The following is a 23,620-nucleotide window of genomic DNA, read 5'->3' on the forward strand; positions in this document are numbered from 1 at the left end:
TATATTTTATGACTTCAAACTTTACTTGATTATTTTAATCTATAAACATGGATAAAAACTCGAATAATTACTGAAAAAAAACAACAACTGTGAGATAGTAGTTCCAGTTTATGTTCAGATTTAGTCAAATATATGTGCTTCAAAGGAGAATAAATATTCGTAAAAAGGTTGCTTTATGTAAATGCAAATTTTTACCACTATAATTGCAAGTGCAAAGTTGCTTTGAATGTCTTAACATCATTTACCACGATAGTTGCAAGTATAAAGTTACTTTGTGAGTCAACCCATTTTCACCTAAATATGCTTTATGTTTCTACACATTTTCTCATCCACACAGTCGCAAGTTGGTCTTTAGCCATGGCATCTGTACTCTAAACTCCACAACAACATGACTATCACTTCCAGCGTTAACAGAACGAGCGAATCCACTGAAATCACGGCCGTCGATGCGTGTTTGTTCATTCTCGCTCTGTTACTCTCCCTCTTTATATGCACGGTAAATATTGTAACAATTATACTGCTATGGCGCACCGAAACGCTCCGGACACTGGCCAACTTGTACCTGGCCAGTTTGGCCGCGGCGGATTTGGTGGTGGGGCTGGGGCTTGTTCCCATGGCCTTGTTCCTGTTGCCGCCCACGCGAGTGAGTTTGTTCAACCGGTACAGCAACCTTTGCGTGCTGATCAGCGGTCTAAACCTGGGCATGGCCGGTAACTCTATCATCCACATGGCCTTTGTGTCTGTCGACAGGTACCTCTTCATATCCAAACCTTACACCTACCAGCGCGTTATGAACGTGCGCATCGTCGTTATCAACGTGACGTCAGCTTGGGTCATCGGCGTCTCCTACACCTTCCTCCCCCAGTTCATCCACCAGTCGTTCACCGACGGTGTCAAATGCGACATCACGGAGCTGCTGCCGATGTGGTACCTGGCGTACGGCGCCTGGGGGTTCTACTTCACCTCGGTCGTCGTCATCCTAGTCATGTACACCTTGATCCTACGCACCGCTTTCAAACAGCGTAAATCCATCCAAACCGCCGCGCCTTTCGGTGCGCCCGCGAACGGGAATTCCCGAAACACCATCTCGAAGAGCACTTTAAAAAGTTTAAAATTTTTCTTCACAGTGTTCGGGATTTTCTTCCTGTGCATGACGCCCATCGTGATATCCCTGGGCGTGGATTACTACGTCAACGTGCCGGTGACCCTGTATCGAATCCTGGTCATACTGGCGCTGACCAACTCTGGCATGAACTTCGTCATCTTCACCGTCCAGAACGGGCAGTTCCGGCGTGCGGTTTTTAAATTTTTCCGGTGCTATTCATTAATTAGAGAGCTAAACGAGGACCAGGCAATGGTTAGTGCTATCACATAATACAGTATAACAATTAGGAAAAGTAAATTGTCTGCAGTGTACATGTGTGTAGGAGAATAACTCTATAAATATTTATAAATTTATATTCATTTTTTTGTGTGTGGAGTGAACGTTGATTGAATGACATGGTTGCCTTTTCGGATCTGTAGTTCAATGGACAAATTAAAATAGAATTCATAGATAAAATGGTCTGTGTTCAGTTTTTATTCCAAGCCGTGATCCCCCTTTTTTACGTAAGTTAGTTACACGTCAAAGCTGGGTAAAATTAAATCATGACGGTACACGGGGCAGGGGCGTAGCGAGGGGGGGGGGGCGGGGTGCGGACCGCACCGGGTGACACCATTTAGGGGGGTGACACCAAGGCAAAAAATAGCAAAATATATAGAGAAAAACTTGAGGGGGGGGTGCAAATCGTAAGTTTGAGGGGGAGGGGGTGCAAATCGAAAACTTGAGGGGGGGGGGGGTGCAAATCAAAAGTTTGAGGGGGGGGGGGGCAAATCGAAAATTTGAAAGTTTGTCGCTACGCCTCTGGGGGGACGGGACACCATTAAGTGCCGCAGGGGGTGACACCCGACCTCGCTACGCCACTGACACGGGGCAAGTGAAGTAGAGTTCTTCTGTTTCTGTGAAGTCGCCGTATGAAGGGATAGTGTGGTCAGTATTACACCCAGCCGACTGAACTCTCCCTAACATAAGTCAGGTACCCATGAGAGCTGGGTGGACTCGGGGACGTTCTACTCACCTGAACCTGGATTCGAACTCTACCGCTAGGCCACCCAAAGCAAAGTTTTTGGATCCAAACTAGAGACCTTCATGTAATAAGGGCGTGCTCTCTTCACAAAAACATAGTGGAAAAAAAAAACAAAAAAAATAAAAAAAAATTTTTAAAAAAATCAGGAAAATCACAAAATATACATTAATTTTTATTACATCCTGTTTGAAATAGTCGGACAAGAATGCTTCCATTATGCTTGAGTGTTACAGAAGTCGATTTTTCTGTAACAGCTGAAAGCATTTTACGATCTAGTTAAATGTACTTTCAAGCCAGATGTGGAATATCAACGCCCCCCCCCCCCCCATCCCCGGCCTTTCCTTCGTTTCATTTGATACGACAAGGTGCACAGGGGCATTGTTATTATTGTTCTTTTATGCATATACGTCTTGTTTATAATGCATTTTTAAAGCTTATACATTTAGATAATTCATTTAACCGACTATGATATTTGATTTGTGATTTTCAAAAACAATACAGACACTTTTCTTGTAACTCAGATTCGTTAGATTCTGACAACAACGGAAAAATAGTCCGTAAGTCTCGCGTTCGAATCAGGGTTCAAGTCAGTAGACCGTCCCTGAGTCCACCCAGCTCTGATGAGTACCTAACTCACGTAAGCGTGAGTAAAGGCGGTGTAGCATAGTGCTGACCACACTATCCTTTCATATGCCGAGGTCACAGAAACAAGTGAACTTGCCCCATAGACCGTCAGGTTTGAAAGGGAACTTTACTTTTACTTTACTTTACAAGTTTCTATAGGAGACAAACTACTAACTGACGGACAATATTCACGTAGTGATTTGCATATGAGAACATTATCAATATTAAGTCGATCGAGTGTATATAATATTTTAAATGCACCATAGGTTAGACTTAGAAGGATCGGGTTGGTTTAAAAATGTATATTTAAAAAAAATACCATTACTTTTAAAGCTTAAATATCGGCCAAGTATTATTTCTTTACAATATCTAAATACTCATAAGCAGGGTATTAGACAATTATTAGATGAGAAAAAAAACTTCTTTTACTATTACAGTAAAAATAAAAGTATTAATCACAGCATTTCGAGCAGATATCAACGGTTTTTATTTTTACTCAGTTTTAAAGAACAAATAAACAATTAAACATACATTTTCCTAAGCATATATATACTTAGTTCTGACATTTACTAAAATATTTATTATAGTTTACTAAAAGCTTTTTATCATACATTTTTTTTATACCTGTTTCATTCAAAACTCACTGACTTTGTTCCATGAGGAATTATTTCAGCATTCCTCAGCCAACTGACCCCCATCGATTTCGGACAATGGTTGGTTACTCATGTCCACACGTCCTAGAGACATAATCCCTAATCACACAGCAATCGGTAGTTTCGATCCGCGGTCGCACAGTAATCGATAACCGTTATCAACGCGTCGACAGATTTTCAATTGGTTTATCTCAACTGGATTAGGCTGTAGTTACTTTAAAGTTGTGTTGACCTTTAGCCTGATTTATATTCGTTTTGTCTAATGTTATTTTCAAAAGTCTCGCCAGTAATTCACACATTTTGTAAGAAAACAATGACTTATAGACTGACCTTTAGCCTTATTCATATTAGTTCTATCTAATGTTTTTTTTTAACAGTCCGGCCAATAATTAACACATTTTTATTAGAAAACAATTACTTCTAGTGTGACCCTTAGCTAAATTTATATTCGTTTTCTAATATTTTTGAAAGGCTGGCCAATAGTCCACACATTTTATAAGAAAATAATTACTTCTACGGTGACCCTTAGCAGAGGCGTAGCGACCCTTCCCGGCGCCCGGGGACAAACTTTTCGATTTGCACCCCCCCCCCCCTTCGAGATTTCGATTTGCATCTCCCCCCCTCAAACTTTCGATTTGCACCCCCCCTGGAGATTTCGATTTGCACCCCCTCAACCTTTCAATTTATTTTTCCAACCCATTTTGGCGCCCCCTAAGGACATATGTCCCCCCTCCCCGCTGCTACGCTACTGACCCATTAGCCAAAATCATATTCGTTTTATCTAACGCTATTTTGAACAGTCTGGCCAGTAATTCACACATTTTGTAAGAAAACAATTACTTCTAGTGTAACCTTTCGCTAAATTTATATTCGTTTTCTAATATTTTTGAAAGTCTAGCCAATAATTCACATATTTTACAAGAAAATAATTACTTCTACGGTGACCCTTAGCCAAAATCATATTCGTTTTATCTAACGCTATTTTGAACAGTCTGGCCACTAATTCACACATTTTGTAAGAAAACAATTACTTCTAATGTAACCTTTCGCTAAATTCATATTGGATTAGTGTAATGTTATTTTAAAAGTCTGGCCTTCAATTAATACATTTTGTAAAAAAAAAAAACCATTGATTTCTACCGTGACTTTTAGCCTAAATTCATATTGGATTAACTTAATGTTATTTTGAAAAGTCGGGTCGTTTCTAACACATTTCGTAAGGAATAAATCATCCCTACGGTGACATTTAATCAAACTAATGACCGTTTAGTGCATATGTTGGTTTAAAATTTTGGACCGGCAATCAGAGGCGTAGCGACACAATCCGACGCCCGGGGCAAGCTATACATTGTAAGCCCCCCCCCCCCCTGTTTATAGATTTATGGGACGGCGAAGGTCTCGAGTTCGAATCCGGGTCCATGTCAGTACTATGTCAGTGAGTCCACCTAGCTCTGATGGTTACCTAACATGTTAGGGAATGTAAAGGCGGCTGGCAAAGTGTTGACCACACCTTCCCTTCTTATTCACCTTAGAACCCCCCCCCCCACCAATCCTCACGACTAACGTGAGTAAATATATAAATAGCAGAGGCGTAGCGACCCTTCCCGGCGCCCGGGAACATACTTTCAATTTGGCGCCCCCCTCGGGAGCAAATTTTCGATTTGCACCCCCCCCTCGAACTTTTCATTTGCACACCCCACTCAAACTTTCGATTTGCACCCCCCCCTCGAACTTTTGATTTCCACCCCCCCCCCCTCAAACTTTCAATTTGGCGCCCCCCCCCTAAGGTCGGCGCCCGGGGACATATGTCCCCCCCCGCCCCCCCCCCCTCGCTACGCCTCTGATAAATAGAAGTAGAACCTCTATAAACCTATTGATAAATTGATGTAGAAAACGTCCATAAAGCCAAGTAGCAGCTTATTTTATTGAGTTTGACTGTGTATAATTAAGTAATGCAGCTTAGAATAAACTTTTTACTTTTATTTTTCTACCCCGTTTGTCGCTACCGGGGCGGTCACCCCACCCCCTCCCCTTGATCCGCCTCTGTCGGTCAGCTTATTTTATTAGACACCAATCACCAAAAGGGTGGCGTTTAGTCGAAGTCTGTTGGTTTAGTGTAATGGTAATTTAAAAAGTTGGGCAGGTAACCAGATTTTTAAATATGTTGATTTAGTGTACTGGTAATTTAAAAAGTTGGACTGGTAACCACCAGATTTTTTTTAAAGAAAACAAACATTGGGTTTTTTTTTGTGCTCAATACTGTACTTAAAAATCGTAATCGAAAAAAATAGCAATTAACTCTTGGCTTATCATTTTGATTGTTTATTTAAAAAAAATATTACTAGTAAAATAAGAGTAAAATATGCAAGCTATTACAATATTGTTAATGAGAAATTTGTAATATATTTTACAAATAGGCGTCTGTCAAGTTTTTTTTTTACGTTTCTGTAATTTAAAATGCTATTTTCAGTGAGGCCCCTAAAATATTTTGAAAAATGTTATATAATTCGGTCTTTTAAAAAAATACTGTTGCCGAGGCTGACCTATGCAATAGCTAGGTTGTGAATAAAACATGTAACATAAAAATGTTTCAACAGGAAAAGAAAACATTGCGCGGAATGAATAAAATATCTTGTCTCTGACCTAAGGGAGGTAATTCAAATAATGTCACGTATCCGTTAATCAATGGTGTTAAACAACATCTAACATGTTAAAACTGCAGAGGTAAGAAAAAAAAATGATTGAGAATATTGTGTTAGTATGTCTTTATAATAAAATTGATTTTTTAACACATTAATATAAATAAGTGTTGGGTTTATGCGCAGGTCTCGATGTTAATTAGGGTTCAACATTTTATTGGGTTATTATTAGAGGTACCAGCTTTACTAGAATGGACAATACAAGAGTAGATAATAAGTTAAGTAATACACGTTGTCATATAGTAGTTTGTCACTAGGCGAGGGCTGGGGTATAAATCGTGTGACACCATGTAATTGGTGACACCATTAAATTGATGACACCATTAAATTGGTGACACCATTTAATTGACAATATCATTTAATTGGTGACACCATTAAATTGGTGACACCATTTAATTGACAATATCATTTAATTGGTGACGCCATTTAATTGGTGACACCATTGAATTGACGACACCATTAAATTGGTGACACCATTGAATTGGTGATACCATGTAATTGGTGACACCATTGAATTGGTGATACCATGTAATTGGTGACACCATTAAATTGATGACACCATTTAATTGGTGATACCATTTAATTGGTGACGCCATTTATTTTGTGACGCCATTTAATTGGTGACGCCATTTAATTGGTGACACAATTTAATGGGTGATACCATTTAATTGGTGGCACCTAATCGTAACATCTAATGCTAAAATATTCTTTAATCCAGTTAATTAAATAATAAAATAGCGGCGTGAAAGGACTGACTCTATATCTAAAATGAGAGTTATCGTTGTAGGGGTGGGGTGACACCTTCATTCACCGAACCGGGTGACACCCGACCTAGTGACGCCACGGTCGTAATATATCCGCATTCAACTTTTCCTTCATCCTAATCCGTGTTTTATTTTTAGACACAATTAGGTTAGACTAGCGTGTCACCCCTTCTTGGGACACATACAGCTGACAAGAATTTTCCAGGCATCTCAGTCCTGGGCTAGTCTCTCCAACTGTCCCCAGGTGTATCCAATCTTCTTGGTGTCTTCTTCCAAGTCACGTCTCCAAGTCCTCATTGTACTGTCACTTTCTCTTCTGCGCTATAGATTCCAGGTGAGGGCCTGTCTTGTTATGTCTACAGACTTCCTGAGTATGTGGCCCTCCAACTCAGTGGCGTAGCCAGGAACTGGTCATGGGAGGGGTTCAAAATTGTTTCCATAAGTATATATATATATATATATATATATATATATATATATATATATATATATATATATATATATATATATATATATATATAATATATGACTACCGGTGTATATATATATATATATATATATATATATATATATATATATATATATATATATATATATATATATATGACTTTATATATATGACTATATATTTGACTATATATGACTATATATATATATAGGGGTCGGGGTGTCCATGGGAGGGGTTATAACCCCCCTCCTTAACCCCACCTTGCCTACGCCACTGCTCTAACTAGGGGGTTGAACATAAGGTCATCAACCTTATATCATATGAAACAACACTCAACAGAAACTCCGAGAGAAATACTGAAAATACGAAGACAAAATTACCAATAGTATAATTTTGACATAAGGAATCAGAACGAGGCTTCGTTCTAGCCCTTGACCTTGAGAACATGCACTTTTAGGAGAGACCATTTTGACAAAGTACGTGGGATAAGTTGCTTGCTTGATCTTGTAAAGGGCGAGTACTCTAGACACAAATTGATAATTGCCACAGTTATGCTATTACCAACAACGATAAAAAGATGTGAAAATGTTTTTGCGAGCTAATTGGAGTCTGTTAAAACTTTTTTTCAATCAGACAAGACTGTTCAAATTGAGTGTCAAAACCGATTGTTCGCTGAACTTTTGTTAAAGGCTGAATTCATTAAAAAGATAACTATTCTAATTATGTGTCGCGATTCCTATTTTATCTTAGTTCATTTCAAAAATTGTTTCATTCCTTCCATTGTTTATCAGAGATGTTATCGATTTTATTGATTTTATATTAAAAACAGATTGTAAGCTTACTAATACATACGTACCTTTGGTAACCAAAAATAATGAGCTACTAGCTTGATTAGCTTAGCATGAACTGTAAGCTACCTGTAGTAAAAATATTTTACTTGATACAAGTTTCAAACCAACTTTGACTCAAAAATTATTTTGATGATTGAACTTAATCATCTCATCTTTTTCCCGTTCGTGCCTAGGACACATGGGGTAGATGAAGTAGAGTTCATCAGTTTTCAGTGACGTTGGCATATGAATGGATAATGTGGTCAGAACCAAGCCCAGCCGTCTTATTTTCCCTTTAGGTACCCATCAGAGCTGGGTAGACTCAAGGAACCTTCTAGTGACTTGAACCCGGATTCGAACTCGAGACTTTCGGGCTCTCTCCGGCTAAGCCACGCAGTCCCACTGAACTCTATACAGCTCTTCAAACAACCTTGGTGCAATGTTATTGTGTGTGTGTGGGGGGGGGGGGTCCGATACAGATTTTAAACACCTTTAGCTTAATCATATATTGTTGTGGGTTATGTAAGCGATTAAAAAAAACAACTTTAGATTTATCTTATTTTAAGGAGAATGGTTTGGGGGATTCTCGATGTATCAGGGAAATAGACTGTCACATGTAAATCTCGATATATCTTGGTACTAAATCCAGACTGAGACGTTTCACAGATTGGATTATCCGCCCCTGGCTTCAATAGTGTAGGCTGTATACACCGCTTGATATCGGCTTTACTAAATCCATAAGCTTACATAATCCAAGACTCGATGTCTGTGCTTATGTTTTAGGACTGGCTCAGATGGTCGTGTAAGTTAATCTTATAATCCTCTTACTCCTTGTGGAGATAAGTAGGGGCTCGGGTTCAAGGCCAGTGACCAAACAGACCAGTGGTGTAGCCAGGAATTGGTCATGGGAGGGGTTCAAACATTTTTCCATATGTATACAATCATATATATATATATATATATATATATAAGGATCCATGGGAGGGGAAATAACCCCCCTAACCCCCCCCCCTTGCCTACGCCACTGAAACAGACGGATTAGGAGACATGTATAAGAAGCCCTTAACATAGTTTTTAAAGTATGTACATATGGGGGGGGGGGGGGGGGACTATTACTGACCGGAAGAAGTTGTTAGCTGAAAAGGCAACAAAATGTACTTTAGATAGGTTTTTAAAACTTTCTATTTGTGCAAATTGAAGACTATTTTCTTCTTCTTTTCCAACTTAAAAGTGCAATGCTGATAGCATCATAAGATAAGCAATGTCTATCACCAAACAAGATTGTCCGTCCTCTTGTTTCTTTCACTACATGAAGCTGGTGAGCAGAGTTTCTGGATAATTAGATAAATTAAAGTGCCATTTCATTTATAATAAAGGGAATGCCATTTTTAAAAAAAAAAGTGAAAAGATGTCGTAAAAACTTTAACAATGTCATTAAGTCAAGGTTATAAATAATCCATTATCATAATTGTCTCATAATGACGTCGTTCGTAACTATATCATAATGTCTTTATTTATAATTATTAAAATGCATTATTTATAATTGGAGACTTTTGGGTTAGTAGACTAGCGCTCTACCACTAGGCCACGCCGTCCCATCAGTAGTTATTATTATTAAATTGCATAATTTCTAATTATATCATTAATAATAACAAACTGCACCATTAGTCTCGAGTTCGAATCCGGGTTTAAATCAGTAAATCACTCGTGATGTGTAACCTAACTCACGTTATGGAATGTAAAGGCGGATGGGTACACTATCCTTTATATGCCGAGGTCACATAATCAGTTGAATTTTACTTCACTTGCCCCATAGACCGTCAGGTTCGAAACGGGAACTTTACTAACGTATAATGCCAACCTAACAAAAGTATAAATGATTCATTGAAATCAAAACTTGACCTATAAAAAAACCCACCAGATTAAATACTCAAACCTGTTAAAAATGTAAACCTTCTAAGATGTTTTCGAAACCATCATCATTTATTAAAACGATGACGAAATACATCTAATTTCCTGTAAACCTCTAATTTCCTCAGCCTTGCACTTTATTGTCGTCGACATTCCCTTATCTTCTGCTTGACCTTGGGTCAGTTCCCGATGCGGACCGCAGGGAAAGCAGAGCGGACGGTCTCACTAGACATTGATTGGCTAAAGCAATTAAGCGTGCTGATTGGCGCATCGCGATTGTGATGCTTCAATTATTTGATGATTTTTTTTTCTCCCTTTTACCTCAGCTGTTGTTTAAAATATCCTAACTTAGATATGTTACTGGAATATTCTGCACACAGACGTGATTTTAACTGAGAAGTTAGTCCGAATAGGATTGGAGATAATGTTGTTTAGTTTATTTTTTAAAATGTATAGGGAATACAACTTTATATAATACTTCATGTGAATATTTTAGTGTAAAACTATTTGACGGAGTTGGTTCTGAAAGTTGAAATATATCATCCAATATGTATAATTGGAAAACCAAATTACGAAAAAGCCAACTCAGCATATTTTCAATATTAAGTTATTACAAGATGACAAATATTACTTGCTGATGGTGTTCTATGTTTACTTGTGATTTATTTCATTTGTAAGATTGATGCTTTTTTAGAATTTTAGATTTCCATTATAGGAAATTCATTTCACTTCTTGTTGCCAAATGTGATTGTTCGTTTCAGAGATGGAATCTTAAATTCGGATACAATGTAACTAAAAAACGGATTGTAGCAAATATTTTTCTGATATTTAGGCTGTAGGTATGTGTAGAAACTCGGAGATTTGTTAAATTAAGGCTATCTCTGATGTACAGTCTGGTACCGTTTGTCTAGTTTGTAGTTCCATGGTATGATGAAAATCGTCATTTAGACCGCAACTATTCAATTCTCACCTATCTAGATCTAGATTCTAGTACTTCTCCTAAATGTGGTTTATTATTCTTCGTTTCTTATGCAAATATTTGCATACAAGCATTAAAACTTTCGAATAAAAGGCATAAAAAAAAAAAAAAAAAAAAAAAAAAAAAAAAAAACCAAAAAACTAACGAAACAATAATTCGTTAAATCTAAATATAATTTTACTTTGTTTCGATTTCCCTGTTTTCTTTTTGGATTGAAGTGTTTTAGGTGTTTCTTTAGTTGTTCATCTTTAGAGTTATAGACAAGCTAATGTAGCCAATGTTTATACAAGGATTATCATTAAAAACATGGAATCGAATGTTTTTTAACAAAACAAATACAATGAATTCTTCGATCAACTCCAGCGCAATTTCCACGACCGAAACCTACGTCACAGAACTGGACGTGGTCATCTTCTCCTTAGCGATGATGTTGTCCTTCTTTATCTGCACGGTCAACATCTTGACCATCCTCGTCATTTGGCGAACGCCACAGCTCCGCACGTTCGCCAACGTCTACGTCACCAGCCTCGCTTTGGCCGACTTCCTGATCGGCCTTGAACTGGCCTTCACCTCCTTCTTCTTCCTGCCATCCACGCGTGTGGATATCTTCTACAAGCACATCCGCGCATGTCTCATGATGAATGGATTCAACATCGGGATGACGGGGGTATCCATTATCCACATGGCGATTGTGGCTGTGGATCGCTACATCTACATCACCAAGCCGTATTTTTACGAGAGAGCCATAACCAAGCGTGTCGTTGTGTTTTTTATTTTACTAGCGTGGATCGTAGGGCTAACCTATAGCATCCTGCCGCAGTTTTACCATAACAATTACGGGGAAATCCCCGTATGTCACGTTACTGAAATTTTCCCGATTTGGCATCTTTTCTACGGTTCATGGAGCTTATACTTCATCACATCAACCGTCATACTCATCATGTATTTACTCATACTGCGCGCCGCTGTTAAACAGCGCAAGGCAATCCACGCTTTCGGCCCTACGGGAATTCCCTCAAACTCACAAATAAACAACGGGTTTTCCCGGCACGCTATGAAAACCCTCAAGTTTTTTTTCACCGTTTTCGGTGCCTTTTTCGTGTGCCTGACTCCGTGTGTTGTCGTCTTGGGCGTGGACTTCTACGTCACGGTGCCGGCCATGCTGTACCGGGTGCTCTCTGTACTGGCCTTCACCAACTCTGGGATGAACTTCATCATTTTCACCGCCCAGAACCGCTGCTTCCGTCACGCTCTGCTGAAGATGCTGCGGTGCCCGGTCAAGCAGAGACACAACCCGTTTGATATTGAATGCACGTTCACAACCAACCAAGCGCATCGTTCTAGCAGATAATGCACCGTCAGAAGCACAAAGTTATCTTCAAGAAAAGTGAGAATTCTAGTACATCAACAAGAGAATTCGCTTGAATCACTAAAACAAGCAGAATTCAACATACTACAAATTGCTTGAATCACTAAAACAAGCAGAATTCAACATACTACAAATTGCTTGAATCACTAAAACAAGCAGAATTCAACATGTTAAAAATTGCTTGAATGACCAAAACAAGCAGAATTCAACATACTACAAATTGCTTGAATCAATAAAACCAGCAAAATTCACAATACTACAAATCACTAAAACAAGGAAAATTCAAAAATTCAACATTCAACAAAAATATTTGCTAAAAATTGCTTGGATCACTAAAACGAGCAAATTTTAACATAGTCTTCAATGCAATCGGACATGTTTTCTCTGTTCTTCTTGAAATTTTCATTGGATTATCAGACTTTTCTTTTTTTTTATTTATTTTTTTATTTATTTTTTTTTTTAATTTAATACTTTTATTTGCAATTAAACAAGTACATCAACATCAAATTTTTTAACATAATTTTGAACATCAAATGAAAACGAAAGGTTTTGCAAATGTACATAATGAATATTTACATGATGTCATGTATTTGATTATAAAAAATTGCAAAGGATGACAGTAAAAGGGGTGAAGGTCAAATGAAAGTGTCAGAAGTCTGGGTGGGGAGAGGAAAGGAAATTTTTCAGAGAGGGTCAATGGGACAGTGAAGCATTTTCTATGTAGGGAAACAACTTAAGTTGACTAGTTGAAAGGGTGTTGTAGTGGTCGCATTGAGTTGTCAAAAGGTTGCTTTGTGAAAGATGAGGGGAAAGAGACAAGATTTAGAACTTTAAATAAGTTCTGGATATTGATGTTGCGGTGGGTGGTGGGGTCGTTGGAACAGTTAAAGAGATTGTGGGGTTATCATGTCTGAGGGTAAAGTGGATAGAGGGGGAGAGAGGAGGGGGTAGATTTTTTTTTTAAATTTTAATTGTTTTAAACATTTAAATCAGTAATAATAATATATTTGATAGATTTTACACAGCATCAAAGACATGAACAATGAACATCAATTGCATATATAATAATCAAAGGGAAAAGATAAAATGGCATAAGAACTAGATTAAAATAAGGTGTGCAAACTAGGTTTCTCTTCACTGCTTAGTTTAGTGTGCTGCGGAGTCAAAAGTTCACATGGACAGAAATAGAAACGACCGTGGGAGAAGTGTCTCTGTAATCACGTACTGATCTATCATTCCAAAACTTTCCATGACATAAAATTGACCCTTGGCAATGAGGGCACGCTACCTTAAAATATCCGCCAGTCCGGTTGAGTAGGGGGGGGGAAGTGTGTGTGTGTGTGTTGGGGGGGGGGGGGGGTTGAGGTGGGTATCTCTTTCTACCATTCAGGTTGTGCATTTTAAAACCCGGGAAACAGAAGACTGTTCTAATGTTAATTTACTTGGGGGCTGATCGCGTGATGTTTGGCTTGAGACTGTCTAAATTAAAATTAATACTTTATTTATTTCTTTCCTGTATATTTCTTTTTTTTCTCAGTTAAGTGAGAGTTCCCAGTCTATGTCTTAGCTTTGCTTGAAATATTTCTTTTAACTCGATGTCCGTGTTTTTTGTGAAAAAATATCTGACTTTATTCCTAATTTGCCATATAGTCGAATCAGACTTTTCTTTTTTTTTTTTTTTTTTTTTTTTTTGAAAGTATTGAAAATTAAATATTTTATTTCAGTATGATAAAAATGATAACAAGTAAGAAATAATAAATGGACAAGTTAACAATAGCTCAAGCTACAGTATCCACCAGAACCCACTTATAATCATGACCATCCATCCATTGCCCTCAGTCAAACATACACTGACACAAGGATAAATTTAAGCATTCCTAAACAATGAATAGACAACATCCATGTATAAGAGATTATTGATTCTTAGAGAATAAAGAATGGGACGCATCCTCATCAAACATTGAGTGTGATGGGTCTTTATAAAAGCTTAGCTCTGTTTAATAACATAGTTCTGTTTGTATCTGAGAATATTCTAAATGCATTTCTTACTTTTTATTAAATGCCTACTATTAGCAAATATTACTTTTAAGAGTATAAATGTTAACATTATTAGAATAAAAAAATAAAAATCATCTTGTATTGCTGTTTCAGAAATAAATAAAACAATATACTGCTTTGGTCAAGATAGATTACTTCCCTTGTTATGTTTAAACAAAAATATCTATTTGCGTAGTGTGTAGCGTGACATGACTCGCTAAGATCTGGAAATCATCCTCACTGCAGCAGAGAACTAAAATAAGGATCTATAAGTCAATTGTACGTTCTGTACTCCTCTACGCTGCAGAGTCATGGAAACTAAACAAGAAAGTAGACAGCCGACTCAGAGGCTTTGAAAGAAGATCCCTCCAACGCATCCTCAGGATAAAGTGGGACGACAAAGTCCCGAACAAGGAAATATGGCGAAGGACAGGATTAAACGACATTGTCTCAGAAGTTAGAACGAGGAGATGGAGATGGCTGGGCCATGTCCTACGCATGAGCAAAAAAAGACTCCCCAACATGGCGCTGAAGTGGAACCCACCCGGAAAGAGAAATAGAGGAAGACCACTGGGAACATGGAGGAGGGAGATGGAAGAAGAAGTACAGGCTACTGGCAAAACCTGGCATGAACTAAAGTGGCTCGCCCAGGACAGGGTGGAATGGCGGAGATTTGTTGCTGCCCTATACTCCACAGGGAGTGATGAGGATTAAGTTAAGTTAAGTAAGTAAGTAGCGTGACATAACTGAAAACTGAAATGTTGATCAAGTAGGAAGGAAAGATATATCCAAATTTATTATGTGCATTTTAAACTGCAATCTATCTTTAATTAAATTTTTAAAACTTTACAAATTTATGTTTATTATGCTTTTAGTTAAAGAATGTTAGATTTTTGCGTTGATTTATGACTAATAACTCTAACAAAGGTTTTTTTTTAATCTCCCCCCCCCCCACTTCTTAATTACGTAAGCGTTTGATTTTAAACTTCAAGTTCTATTTAACGTGTTCCCAACTGATAATTTAAGTGAAGTTTTCTTTTAGGATGTCTAAAAATTGGTCAATACAATAACTAAAAAATCATCATGGACTAAAATTAACTTACTTATACCGCATTAGACAAAAGGTAGCCATTCACGACTGGTGTTAACTTGTGACTTGGATATTTCTTGCTAGCTTATGCTACCCATTGTTGAAAAAATTCAAACGTTGTTAAATGTTAGCGTCCCCTGATAATGGTTGCTAAACCGAAAAGTCTCGAGCTCGAACCCCCCTCGGGCAGATGAGGCTCGTTAGCTGGGGACAGCCACTCTTCTAGGAGAGACAACTCCAAAATCAATCAACTGCTGCCTTGTAGTTTGTTCTTGGTGGGACAAAGGCTATGGAAGCAAATCCAAAAAGAAAATCAGGCTGAAATCGGAGTCGACGACCTGTATGTCGCATAACAAGTTAACACGTAATTCGTAATTGTAAGGGATTTCTTCCAACACTAAAATTAAGAAAGTAGAAGAAGAACAAACGTCCCCTGGTTAAACAATGAGAGAATTATTTCTTTCTACAGCTAATTGCAAAAAAAAAAAAAAAAAAAAAAAAAAATTAACAAAAAACTCTTTTAATTTGAGCATCCGTTATTGCTGGTGCGAGTAGTAAGTCACGTGCGCCCGTGGTGAGCAAACAGGAAGTGATGAGGGCGGCGTTTTTAAAGGGTTAATGCCACTTAGTTCAATGTTTATTTTTGACAAACAGTTATTTTACTGGGCTCTAGACATCAAGAGAATTTTGTCCTAATCACAGTGACGTGGTATTTATGACATGGGCGCTTACATGGCGCTTACATTTCATGGGCGCTTACATTTCATGAGAGCTTACTTACATGGGCGTTTACATTTCATGAGAGCTTACTTACATGGGCGTTTACATTTCATGGTCGTTTACCTACATGGGCGTTTATATGGGCGCTTACATTTCATGAGAGCTTACTTACATGGGCGCTTACATTTCATGGTCGTTTACCTACATGGGCGTTTATATGGGCGCTTACATTTCATGGTCGTTTACTTACATGGGCGCTAACATGTCATGGGCGTTTGCTTACATGGGCGCTTACATTTCATGAGAACTTACTTACATGGGCGCTTACATGTCATGGGCGGTTACAGTTCATGAGCGTTTACTTACATCAGCGTAAACATTTCAAGGGAGGTTAGATTTCATGGGGGGTTTCATTTCATGTGCGGTTTCATTTCATGGGCGTTTACTTACATGAGCGGTTACATTTCATTGGCGTTTACTTACATGGGCGCTTACATTTCATGGGCGTTTACTTAAATGGGCGGTTACATTTCATGGGCGTTTACATTCATGGGCGCTTACATTTAATGGGCGTTTACTTACATGGGCGATTACATTTCATGGGCGTTTGCTTACATGGGCGCTTACATTTAATGGGCGTTTACTTACATGGGCGGTTATATTTCATGGGAGTTTGCTTACATGGGCGACTACATTTAATGGGCGGTTACTTACATGAGCGCTTACTTACATGGGCGCTTACATTCCGTGAGCGCTTACTACATTGTCGCTTACAAGCTTACATTCCATGGTCGCATACCTACATGGGCGTTTAACTACATTGGCGTATTCTTTCTATCGCTTATTATAATTATGTTACTCTGAGTTGAAAGTTTCTATAAGAAGATAGTACCAAGCTCAAAGGGAGTATCGCGAACAGCCTTAAGCTTTCATGTGGCTCCCTTGTGCACTTGATTCCTGTTCCTTCATTTTATTAAACGCGCCTCAACTTGTTTGTAAATTCCAGTGTTTTTTTTAAACCGGTGTTTTCTAAATAATGGCGATTGTTTGTGAACCGTTAAGCGGTGGAGGTTGTGATATTTAAAGGGGGATGTTTAAACCACAATATGTGATATTTAAAGGGGAATGTTTAAACCACAATATGTGATATTTAAAGGGGGATGTTTAAACCACAATATGTGATATATAAAGGGAATGTTTAAACCACAATATGTGATATATAAAGGGGATGTTTAACCAACAATATGAGATATATAAAAGGGATGTTTAAACCACAATATGTGATATATAAAGGGGAATGTTTAAACCACAATATGTGATATTTAAAGGGGAATGTTTAAACCACAATATGTGATATATAAAGGGGATGTTTAAACCACAATATGTGATATATAAAGGGAATGTTTAAACCACAATATGTGATATATAAAGGGGATGTTTAACCAACAATATGAGATATATAAAAGGGATGTTTAAACCACAATATGTGATATATAAAGGGGATGTTTAAACCACAATATGTGATATATAAAAGGGATGTTTAAACCACAATATGTGATATATAAAGGGGGTGTTTAAGCCACAATATGTTATATATAAAGGGGATTTTTAAATCACAATATGTGATATATAAAGGGGATGTTTAAACCACAATATGTGATATATAAAGGGGGTATTTAAACCACAATATGTGCTATATAAAGGGGATGTTTAAACAACAATATGTGATATATAAAGGGGATGTTTAAACCACACTATTTGATATATAAAGGAGTGTGTTTAAGCCACAATATGAGATATATAAAGGGGGATGTTTAAACCACAATATGTGATATATAAAAGGGGGTGTACCACAATATGTGATATATAAAGGGGGATGTTTAAACTACAATATGTGATATATAAAGGGGGATGTTTAAACCACAATATGTGATATATAAAAGGGGGTGTACCACAATATGTGATATATAAAGTGGGATGTTTAAACCACAATATGTGATACATAAAAAGGATGTTTAAAACACAATATGTGATATATAAAAGGGGGTGTACCACAATATGTGATATATAAAAAGGATGTTTAAACCACAATACGTGATAAATAATATATTATATTACAAATGATACAATACTCCCCCGCTAGAGAGTAGTTAGAATTTTAAACGAAGGAAATTAATTGGTTTTTGTTTTACGCTAATTAGATATATATTTTGAAAAAAATAAGTAAATACCATTCAAACTGACCTGTCGTTTATACATTAAAGATGAATTGAAATATTTTAATTACTACTAAAATAAGTACTTTACTCATATTAGGGAAAGTAAAGGCGGCCGGGCAAAATGCTGACCACACCTTCCTTTCACATATCGAGGTCAAGAAACATATATACTCTACTTCATCTACCTAATTGATCTCCAAATCTAAAGATAATTCTTTACTTTTTAAAAAAAATAAGGTAAAGGCCTGCATATTATGTATAGTAGAATATGATCAGTTAGATCGAAAAAATTATTCGAGATAATTAACTTAGTTATAGGATAAAAACAAAAATACATTGCAAATATTATTTTCGCAAAACACTTATCGATTTGAGTTATTAGCGAATATCGATTCAACCAGTTCAGGTATTACCACCACCAACACTAAAGCACCACCAAGCTTTAAGCACCACCAGTAAAGGTCAAAAGCTGATAACTATTTTCCCTGACAGTATTTCAATAACTTTATTCAATGTTTCAATGCTATTATTTTGACTGGTACTTTAGCGTTGGTTTGTAAATCAATGAAGCTAAAGCGATACATTCAAATACGACTATTTCGTTAGGAAAATCCTTGTATTGAAATTGATGTTTACGTGATGGCGCTCATTGAATATAGTCAAATTGATAAACTCTACATTTTAATTAGTTGGCCTACTATCAACAGTTATACTGTAAGATATTTCAGAATTTGGGCTCGGATAATTCATTTTATTCACTTTTTTTTTTTCTTTCTTTTTTTTTTTTTTTTTTTTTCTTTTTTTTGCTTTCTAGTGTAAAAATAAACCGGGAGTGATCTCCCCTAAACTTTCTCGAATATTCTTATATAAAATAACAGGGGATGGGAACTCGGGCTATAGACATGATTTTTAATCCATTTTAAATACTTAAAGTTTTAAAAATAGAATAAAATCTCGTAGACAAAAGAATTGCACACCAAGTGAACGCGCAATGAAAAAGTGCATAATAGTGCGCAATATTATTAGTACTTTAAAAATTTACATTAGTTTTTTTGAGAAATTGGTAGTAGCGTAAATTACTACTTCCGGTCAACGGAAATTACTCAAAATTTAACAGAAGGTAGAGTATTAGATCTTTTACTTACATGTGAAATTTCATTTACGTATCTGAAATAGTACACAAGTTATAGGCTTTTGAAAAATTCAAAGTACAAAAAGTACCATTTCCGGTTATCGGAAATCGCTCAAAAGTTGATACGGATCTACGATTTTGATAAAATACTTATACATGAAATTTCATCAACCTAGCTGTAACGGTACTCAAGTTATCGTGTTTACACACGGACACACACACAGACACACACACAGACATACGGACAGAATTGCAAAGCCCAGATTTTCAGACTGCATTACGCATAAAACCTCTTAATTTTGATAAATCTGGATTGATAATTTTTGCCCGATTAAAATAAGTCCTCTATATATCGGATGTGATGAAGGACTGAGGTATAATACGGTGAAAATAGTTAAAATTTCAAGTGATTTTTGTGCACGATTACAATACTTTCTCTATACTTCGTATATAAGAGAAAGTAATATGTGAAAAGCCGTTCAAAAAATCTTAAAAATTTTTATTCACTGAGGAAATAATATATTTTTAGCTAACAGTAGAGTATTTCATCCTTTACAATTTTTTAAATTTTAAGTTATTAAACATTAGGATTGGATGGGTAAAAGTCTATAGAAAACTAACATGTATTTTATAAAATTATAACTCAATCTGCAATAACTGACAATATTTAATGAGTAAAAAGATAGAAAACTTACTTATATTTTTATGTTTACCTTATTTTGTATATTTAATAATCCATTGTTATTTTTTGTATTTATATTCACAAAGCGGTCTAGTAGCGAAGTTATGTCCCCTGAAAGTAACTATTATGACGTCAAATATTTCGAAAGGCTGTATAATAGACTGGTTGTGAATGGCTGATGATGTGTTTCCTCATGTGTTTAAATGATTGTGAGTGAATGGATGTAACTGATATTATGTATAATTATGTCGAAATGATTGTATTAGTATGATTTTAAGCGTGATGTGAATGTGCGTGTTTATTTACAAATGTGTAGTTGTGTGTCTGTGGGTATGTGTTTTATATATTTAATAATATACGTCTTATTACATATATATATATATATATATATATATATATATATATATATATATATATATTATATATATTTGCGTGTGTATATGTATATATGTGTGTGCGTGTGTGTCTGTATTTACGTGGTCAAACAAATAAGCGTTCGGATCTCGGTTCCGACTTGTGACTGTTGGACGTCCCTGAGCCCACCCAGCTTTGATGGGTACCTGACTTACGTTGGGGCAAGTAAAGTGGCTGGGCATAGTGCTGACCACACCATCACTCCATAAGCAGAGGTTAAGAAACATGAACTCTACTTCATCTTCTAAATAGCTCGCTAAGTCTAAAGAGGATTTTAAAAATATCATATGAGTAATTTATCGTTAAATTATAGTTTTTAAAGTTGGATTATATAATGTTTTTCTTTTTCTGTAAAGAAATAAAAAAAGCCGAATATATATATATATATATATATATATATATATATATATATATATATATATATATATATATATATATATATATATATATATATATATATATATATATATATATATATATATATATATATATATATATATATATATATATATATATATCTTAAAAGATTTACTCGAAAACCGGACGACTAGACCTTATCCTTGTATTCAACTTCAGATTTACCGTAAAGATTTGTGTAAGTAAATCACAATTGTATGTATGACTGCGACAGCTCATTGGGTGTCATAGTTGCCATTAGTTACAGCCACCTATAAAAGTTGACTACACATTAGTTCAATCTCATTCCGACATCTACTCTATTACTTATGTTATTTTACTTACAGAAAAAAAGAAAACTTCTGACGACTTTGAAAAAACATTAGCTATCGTCTAGAATATTATTTGTCCAGTTTATTATCTAGTTCTTCTAGATTAAAAAAAAGTTTTGGCTTATTTATAATCAACTTTATCAACAGTTATTTTGATCGATTGAGGCCGTCTTTACTGTTAATAAATAACGAATTTATTCAAATCGAGTTTTAGAATAAGAAGACTTAACGAATACCTCTGGATTATTTTAAAACACAAAAAAATAAATATTAATTATTTTCTTTTAAATTCTGGAGCTGCAACCTTTTTATTTTTAAAGTTATTTCTGTGCTATCTAGGATTAGATTTACGTGGGATTAACGTGGTTTAAGCCATTTGATTATCGGCCAGAGTTTTTGTGTGTGTCTAAATTAGGCCTCTGTGTGTAAATAACCTTCAAGCGAGCTGAAAATATTGATTAGAAAATGTCAAAATATTTGTTAAATATATTATATCCCCAGGCTAATAGCTGTATGATTTTAATTAAAATACAAGTTAATTAAACATTCTTGTATTTTGAAATATTAGTTATTTACGTGTTTTATTTCAACAGTGCAATAAAATTTTTAAAATTTTGTACTTGGAAATTATTTTTGGAAAAATAAATATTTAATGAAAATATTTTTTTGGCAATACAGTTAGCCATTTAAACTGTTTTCCTCAGATATTTTTTGGAAAAAAAAAATATTAATCACAATATTATTTGGCAAAGCAGTTAGTCATTTAAACATTTTTCATTGGATATTTCATTGGATATTATTCTTTGGAAAAATAAATATTTAATTCGAATGTTATTTGGCAATAAAGCTAACCATTTAAACATTTTTCATTGGATATTATTCTTTGGAGAAATAAATATTTAATTGGAAATACTATTTGGCAATACGGCTAGCCATTTAAACATTTGGCATGTCCGACAACTCAACCCTGGCAACCTTGGTAACCCAGGCAACCACAGAGGATCCCACCAAGGTCACCTTCATCGACGCCGTCATCGTTTTCCTCTGCATCAGCCTGTCCGTCCTCATCTCCGCGGTCAACGCGTTGACGATAGTCGTCATCCGTGCCACCCCCTCCCTCCGGACTCTAACCAACGCCTATGTCGTCAGCCTGGCAGCGGCGGATCTCATCGTGGGGATCTCCCTGACCCCCACGGGATTATTCTTCCTACCCCCGACCCGGTATTCTCTATTCTTCCGCTTCGTCAACCTCTGTCTTTTAATCAACGCCATCAATATCGGCATGGCTGGAACATCATTCGTCCACCTAGCCATGGTATCAATAGATCGATATTTATACATCTCCAAACCGTTTATCTACGAAAAATACATGACCGTCAACGTCGCTTTAGGATTTATCATCCTATGCTGGATAACCGGTGCAGTGTATGTTTTTCTACCGCAGATTTTCCACAACCCTTACGGTGCTGTACCAGTTTGCAGCCCAACAATTTTATTCCCAGAATGGTACATGTTCTACGGAGCCTGGGTTGCTTTTTTCCTATGCGCCGCTGTCATCTTCACCATGTGCTACCTCATCATCCGCACGGCCGTCAAACAACGCAACGCAATCCGGGCTACGGATACCACCGGAAATTCCAACACCACCGTCGGAATTTCCCGATCGACCATGAAAACTCTCAAATACTTCTTCACCGTGTTTGGGGTGTTCTTCGTGTGCATCACGCCGACTGTGCTGTGCATGGGGCTGGACTATTACATCCGGGTCCCGGCTTTCGTCTTCAACGCGTTCGCCATGTTGGCTCTCACAAACTCGGGAATGAACTTTATAATCCTGACAGTCCAAAACAAAGGGTTCAGGCGCTCCATGTTCAAGATGCTGAGCTGTTACGTGTGTTTTGATAGCTGGAAGGAGAATTTGAATAGTCTCTCCCCAACACACGTTTAGGTTATTTGTTTTTTTTTTTGTTTTTTTTTCAATAATTTTATTTTTTAAATTGTATTGAAAATTTATAATATACATGTTTATGGGATGGCGTGGTTGAATGGTAGAGCGTTTGATTGCAAGTCCGAAGGTCTCGAGTTCGAATCTCGGTTCGGATGTTTGACTGTATGACGTCTCTGAGTTCTCCCAGCTCTGATGGGTACCTGATATGTTGGGGAATTAATGACGGCTAGGTATAGTGCCAGTGTTT

The 23,620-nt window shown here is 36.6% G+C and overlaps 3 protein-coding genes across 3 annotated transcripts; all 3 read left to right on the forward strand.

Moving 5' to 3' along the window:
* The first annotated feature begins 388 nt into the window (after nt 1–388).
* Nucleotides 389–1,375, forward strand: LOC131939093 (beta-1 adrenergic receptor-like). Its single transcript, XM_059297324.1, has one exon. It carries the CDS (start codon nt 389–391, stop codon nt 1,373–1,375), a length of 987 nt encoding a protein of 328 aa, XP_059153307.1.
* A 9,999-nt stretch (nt 1,376–11,374) lies between these two features.
* On the forward strand, nt 11,375–12,385 carry LOC131939094 (adenosine receptor A3-like). The gene has a single exon (XM_059297326.1). It carries the CDS (start codon nt 11,375–11,377, stop codon nt 12,383–12,385), a length of 1,011 nt encoding a protein of 336 aa, XP_059153309.1.
* Nucleotides 12,386–22,374: 9,989 nt separating this feature from the next.
* On the forward strand, nt 22,375–23,373 carry LOC131939095 (beta-1 adrenergic receptor-like). Its single transcript, XM_059297327.1, has one exon. The coding sequence runs from the start codon at nt 22,375–22,377 to the stop codon at nt 23,371–23,373; it is 999 nt and encodes a 332-aa protein (XP_059153310.1).
* The last annotated feature ends 247 nt before the right edge of the window (nt 23,374–23,620 follow it).

The sequence above is a fragment of the Physella acuta genome, unplaced genomic scaffold (genome assembly GCF_028476545.2).
Source record: "Physella acuta isolate Inbredline_101_S28 unplaced genomic scaffold, ASM2847654v3 ptg000264l, whole genome shotgun sequence".
In the NCBI taxonomy this organism is placed as follows: Eukaryota; Metazoa; Mollusca; class Gastropoda; family Physidae; genus Physella; species Physella acuta.

What these genes read in the sequence shown, in the direction of transcription:
- LOC131939093 (XM_059297324.1), top strand. Translation starts at nt 389, where the DNA reads ATGACTATCACTTCCAGCGTTAACAGAACGAGCGAATCCACTGAAATC.
- LOC131939094 (XM_059297326.1), top strand. Translation starts at nt 11,375, where the DNA reads ATGAATTCTTCGATCAACTCCAGCGCAATTTCCACGACCGAAACCTAC.
- LOC131939095 (XM_059297327.1), top strand. Translation starts at nt 22,375, where the DNA reads ATGTCCGACAACTCAACCCTGGCAACCTTGGTAACCCAGGCAACCACA.